A 6,408-nucleotide genomic window follows, 5' to 3' on the forward strand; every position below is an offset into this window, starting at 1 on the left:
TCTTGTGGTCAGAAGAGCAAGAGCTTCTTTTTGCTATTTTCCCGCGGGGCATGCTTTCATTCAAAGAAAAGAGAGGTGTCAGCAGGCTAGCTTTCCTAAGCTCATTTTCTGGAGATTCATCATTCAGTAGCTCTGAAGCCGTTGAATGTCTAGCTCAAGAAGGGAGCATTGGGTAATGCGCCCGATTGAGCGAGTTACAGTCAGTTCAGTCTAGCTGAAGGCCCTATTGAGAAGGGGAGGATAGGAGTCTTCTTCAGCCTTTGTGGGAGTTGCTGGGGGACAGGAGAGCCAGCCAGGAGAAAGAGGTAGTCAAAGACTACCCTTCTTTTTTTTGGGAGTTGGTTCTGGAATTCCATGGAGAGTTGCCACTCCTCAATCTTCGAAATCTAGTCTAGTCCAGCGATAGAGGACTTGATACTTATCTTCGACAAGCCTCGATCTGTGCTGAAGACAGATTCTCTTATCGGCTGAGGAAATAGGTAGCCGCCCACCCATTCTTCCTTTCCGACCTTAGCTTAGCTGCTCACGCCAATGCTCATGGGTATGGGGCCATAACTGCTGCTACTGTTATACTCCCACACTCTAAGAGAGTCCTACCGTCGGCTCATCTTCTATCTAAGACCTCCTCAATGAGAGGATGCCTTAAAGTAAAGTCTTTTCTCAGGTCTAGTTGCGGTGCGGTCCGCTCTTTTCTTTCACTTATTGGTACAGCAGCTTCACTCCTCTCCCAGCAAGAGGATGCGCGAACCTCCCTTCTTGAGCTTCCCATTAACCAGCCGAAAGTCCGCTATTCCTGATTAAGGAATGGAGTAAGGGGCGACCTTCTCCTCTAAGTCCTACTATTCTAAACCGGCTATCTGTAACTCTATCTGCCTTAAGTGCTCTAATGGCTTTAGCTTATGTAGCACCGGGTATTCCTTACATTTATTTTTTCTAAGACTAGAGACGTTCCGATCTGATTTAATCACTTTTCTCTAAGGGGCTTTACTATCTGCTTTTTCGCCTTCTCTCGGCTCCTAACAGCCTTACAGAATGAAGTCCATATTAATAAAGTATCAAAGATGAGAGGCTTAAAGCCAGGTCTTCACTTCAGTCTTCAGCCGGACATTGCGGTTGGGTGAAATCCAATCCATCCCTCTGGTCTCTTTCTCACCCGCTTCTTTGTTTTCTTTGTCATCCCACTTTACCAGAGGAGTGGGAGTGGTGACTGTTTGAAGGATAATCAAAATTGCCTTTCTTTCGATCTACTTCCTCAATGTACAGCTGGGCTGGGGGAGGACTTGTTCTCCTAACAGAGCAGACCAGCAAGTCTCGAAGATATGATAACAAGATGCTCGGGCTAAGGTTCCAGGATAACGACTGGCTTTCCGCCTATCCTTTTCAATTTCAAGATTGAAAGAGAGAAGTGCCTCTTTCTCGGTACAGCTTCTTTTTTATCGAGTTGGAGAACCTACCGCTACTGTTTACTTTAAGCTGTTCAGCGATACTATGATCTGTCCCTAAATCCCATTCCTAAAAAAAGTTTGAGTTTGTTTTTTTCTAGCACCTGAAGTTGACAAGTCAAGAGTCCGGTCCGAACAAAGGCATTAGATGAAAGCTGTCCCATTCAAGGAAGGGATTCGAGTTAGACCACTTAGTAGCACCTTCTGGTTTACAGGAGACCTTCCATGGTTGATATCTTCCGAGACTGTCTGCCGGGAATGTGAGTCTTAGTTTCCCAGTCCTTAGTTGGAGGAGAGCCTACAATGTCCGAATGTTCGAAAGATGCTACTGTCACTAAGGGAATTCTTAATTCCTTCTTGTCTCGCTTAGGCTTTCTCGACTAGTTGTCGCGGAAAAAAAATCCTTCTTGAAAAAGCGGTAGCTCTCGATGGAAGAAACGAGATTGGTCTTAGAATAGAAAAATCGACCGGATATGATGACGAAATGGAAATGGTTGAGTAAATGTTGCCTTTTCCTTTATGCAGAAGAATTCCTTGTTCTTTTAAGAGAATAGTCAGGAAGTGAAAACTCTTTAACTGCATGCAGTGGCCACATTCCTCTTGGCCGCGCAAGGGCTAGTTGGCTCTCCGGTTAGGTCTTTTGCTTTATGAGTGTATCCGCGCCCCCTGCCCCTTTTGCTTTGGCTGTAGGCGAGCGCTGGGGCATTTCCAGGTGAGTTTTCAGCTTATTTATTGCTCTTGCTTCGCTGCTTCTGCCACTTGCTTTCTTTCCGCTCGCTCCTTTGGCTTTTGACTTATTTATGAATGATTTTTTCCTGCTTCGACAACTCCTTTCTTTGGCACAAATTACTTTCGTTTTCTTTTGGGCTCGCTGGTTTCCATAAGCCAATTGAATAACGAGTAGGTTTCGAAGCGGGAGTAAGAGAGAGGTCGAGTTAACCATGGACCTGTAACACGCAGAGACCGGAGCGGACGAAAGGAAAGCTTTCTGGCAGGCTTTCAAAGGCAAGTCTTTATTCATCCTATTATGTATGGCTACTTCGGTCCTTTAGTGAAAGCAACTGTCTCATCTCTTGCAGTTCCTTCAGGGCATCTTCGATGAGTTGGATCAGAGCTTTTCCTTAGCTATGTCCCTTAGCCAATTGGACAGCTTTTTTAATAAAATAATATCCTTGCCGTTAATTCAATAGATGTCTCGCCTGCCAATCCTGTGCTAACTCTTAGCAATACAGTCAAGACCGGTAATCTCGCATCTGAGAGAAACCTATGCCATTTCACGTCGCAAACAAGCCCTTCTTTCACATAACTAATGGATTCACTGTCCATTTGCCCAAAAAAGAGTTTGTCCTAACTGCGCATTCTTCCTTCAAAGAGCGCACTAGTTGCCTTTATCGGATGGATCATTTTGAAGTTGTCTTCGCCCCTCTAGAAATTACCCTTTAATAAGGGAAAAGAGATAGAACCGCGAAAGAGCTCCTTCGCGCTAACTCCTAACAGCTGCTACTCCGATATCAGAAATATGAAACGCACCTGCCTTTATCCCGCCTACCCTTACTAATGGGCAATCAGAGTTCCTTGCTTTCCTTCCCCATAAATCAGTGGGTTCCACACCAAGATCAAATGAGGGACCACTAGTTGCATTTCTCATATACTAAGGTTGGACCACTGCCGGAGAGAAAAGAAAGGCTGACCCTATCAAAAAAGGATAAGGAATGGGCCCTTAGCACAATAAGAAGTGCGGGGGATGGCGATCCAATTCCTACCCTGGCTTAGACGGAAGAGAGATCCTTTCAAGCCCTCCTCACTCAACAAAGGGAATGATTCTAATCCTGCGTGCGGGGGTTAGTAAAAGACTAGGCCAATGGTCCCACACCTCAAGGAAGAGAGATGGAATGGAAAAGAATGTCGACAGAAAGGAAGGTCTCATTCCAGTTTGATTTCCATGCCTGCAGGAAAGATAGAAGATCGGGAATGCCGAAATTGAATAATATCTGTTTGTTTGTGATTCAAAGCAAAGTGCTTGAACTGCACTTTTTCCTTCAATAGGTAAGGGCGCGTTAGCGCCCCTTGATCAAAGACCGGTTACACCGAATCAATCATGAAGTTCTACCCTTGGTACCGAGCGAGGATTGGGGGATCACTTTCATCCGCATCTCTTTCTTTTGTTTTCTTCTCTTATGCCGGGTCTGGGGAAATGAATTTCGAACTTAAAGTATGAATATACAATTTACCACGAGCGAGAACTAGAAACATAATAAGATAAGCAAGCGAAAGGCTAGAATGATTTAAATAACGTACAAACGCGAAGAAAACCTCCTGCAGTACCGGCCGTGCCCTTAAATTTAAATAAGGGCTCTCACTCCCATGAATCAGATAGTGCCATACGTCCCACCACAACCGTCCGATCCTCTGATGGAGAAGATAAGTCGCCTTGAACGGGCAGTTAATAAGTTGAGTAGGGACAAGTATGATGTTGCAGATCTTGAGAATCTCTCCCTATACCCCAAAGTAAGGCTTCCGTACGGTTTTCAGTGGCCAAAGATAGAAAAGTTATGGATCAAGCGGGTTTCGTCTCATTTTCCGGAAAGCCAGTCATACTATTCCACTTTAGCTAAGCTAATGATGAAACAGGATCTGGATTTGTCTGCAGATGATGATGTCCACTCCTGGCTCGATGCGCTTAACGAAAGGGAACTCTCTAGATTAAGAATGAATTTCCTTCGTAATTAAGCAGCATCCTTTAAGTGAGTAGGGGTGCGCCGGACCGCCGACGAATGAATAATAGGTAGCCCCACACCCCAGGCAGAGTTAGTGAGCCGTGTAATAGGCGACCATTTCGCGCGGTTCGGGGGGCACTTGAGTCAGCCGCCGGCGCCCGACTGCGTCTTGACCCCTATCCAATTTTTGGGCCAATTCCCCCTTCGTACTACCAAAAAATGAGATTCTTGCCGAATCCGAGTTTGCTGCTCCAACCATTACCAAACTAATACCTATTCTGTTTAGTACTTCAGGTGCTTCTGTTGCGTATAATGTAAATCCCGTAGCGGATCAATTCCAACGAGCCTTTCAAACAAGTACTTTTTGTAATCGACTCTATAGCTTCTTCAATAAACGCTGGTTCTTCGATCAAGTTTTGAATGACTTTCTAGTAAGATCGTTCCTGCGTTTCGGATATGAAGTCTCATTCGAAGCTTTAGACAAAGGTGCTATTGAGATATTGGGCCCTTATGGTATATCGTACACATTCCGACGATTGGCCGAGCGGATAAGTCAACTTCAAAGTGGATTTGTTGTGCGAAGAGTGCGTTATGACCCGTGGCCGCCTGCCTGGTCTGGTAGGGTCCTCCGTTGTGGGTAAACGGGAAACCCGACTCTACGAACCCGAGGAAAGGCTGCACAGCAGTAGTAGGGGCGTTAAGACCGGAGCTTTTTGTAGTGCTAGCAGGAATGCAAGTGAATGAATCCCATCCCCTAGCGAGTGAAGTGCTTACGCCCCTTTATATTCTATTAGAGAAAGGGGCGCGCTAGCGCTTCAATAATAATAGAAAGGTTAGGGGGCTGAGAAAAGCTTGCTGTCTACTTCTCGAGCCTTCACTGCCCCGTTCTGTAACTTCCCTTCTTTAGTCCGTCCACGAGGCTGTAAAAATATAGATAGGGGCGGCTATCTAGCGGGAGTCGTTTCGGTTGTATGCCACGAGGTCCCTATGGACAAGGGGAATCATCGCTTTTGGGCGCAGGCAGCCCTCTACCATCCATCCCATTGCATTCCATCGTCTCGTATTGTACTGTACCGTACCAAACCAGATACATCTATTGAGTGAGAGAAAGGTAGCTTCTCTATAGATATATTATCAATTCATTTTTGATATGGATAGGGCCAGATTCCCGTCACTACGGATTGATTGTCTCTACCTAACTACATGGTAGTGGTCTAGGGAGCGCAATTGCTAGAGCACGGGAGAATTAAGAGTAATGATTTCAGCAAGAGCAGCCGGACGGACTACTATAGTGAGTCCAGTGACTACTAGAGTAGAGTGGAGTCAAAAGGTATGGTATAGCAGCCTTTCCGAGCGAGCCTCTGGGATCTCCTGTAAACCCCCATGATGTGGTAAAGGTAGGATATTAGGGGAAGCAGTGAGTGGAGATTCCCCTGCAGAGAGCCGGATGAGGGGAGACCTTCACGTCCGGTTCGGAGGGCGGGGATATCCCGACCCTACTATCATTATGCCTTTGCAATGTTACTTGGTTCAACTCTATTTGTGACCTTTTCTCGTATGTGGGACTCTCTATCTTATTGGGTAGATAATCGATCGTCTTTCATTTTGATAGTTAGTAGTTTTTTGAATAATAAGTCAGTAAATAATCATAAATAAAAATCGAACTGGAGGAGCGACCAGGATGGCTTGGTAAGCAAGCAACCTGTTATGTAGGCGCCACCCTCCATTTCTTTCTCTTCTTTCTTTTTGAATGACAGTTCATAAAAACAATTGCTAGATCGAGCACGCGACGCGCATAGTCTTTCAAGAGCGGGTTGTCTCCTCTTCAACATTTCTACTACTTCCTTGGTGACTCTCAAATAAGCACACCCACACGTACTGCTTACCGGAAAGGATGTACTGCCTCTGGCTCGCATTCCGTCCCAGTTCCTTACCTCCTTTGGGTGGGGATAATCAGTGACTTGCTCTAATGCACCTTTTACCTAGCCCTGTCATTCTTCATTTAATATTCTTTCGTTTCCATGAAAAGAAAGAGTTTTCTTTTTAAGTCCATCCAAAAGATTTGCCACCACTACTTCCGGAGTGGACCGCTTTCGAACAAGATGGAACGGTCTTTCTTTCTTAAAAGGCCGGCTTATTACGCCGCTAACTTACCTAACGTATAAAGATCGCTTTCAATGCGGTGACCGATAGCGAAGTAGTACCAATTGCCGTGTGCTCTAAAGCTAGTCAGGAGCTTTGACTCTTTC

The 6,408-nt window shown here is 45.5% G+C and overlaps 1 protein-coding gene.

Annotated features, from left to right (window-relative positions):
- Window positions 1-4,339: 4,339 nt before the first annotated feature.
- Window positions 4,340-5,815, forward strand: nad5 (NADH dehydrogenase subunit 5; one part of a trans-spliced gene, as the record gives it). Coding sequence (YP_009709889.1) covers window positions 4,340-4,734; window positions 5,660-5,815 — 551 coding nt within the window.
- Between the last annotated feature and the right edge of the window lie 593 nt (window positions 5,816-6,408).

The sequence above is a fragment of the mitochondrial genome of Phaseolus vulgaris, assembly GCF_051622355.1.
Source record: "Phaseolus vulgaris mitochondrion, complete genome".
NCBI classification, from domain to species: Eukaryota; Viridiplantae; Streptophyta; class Magnoliopsida; order Fabales; family Fabaceae; genus Phaseolus; species Phaseolus vulgaris.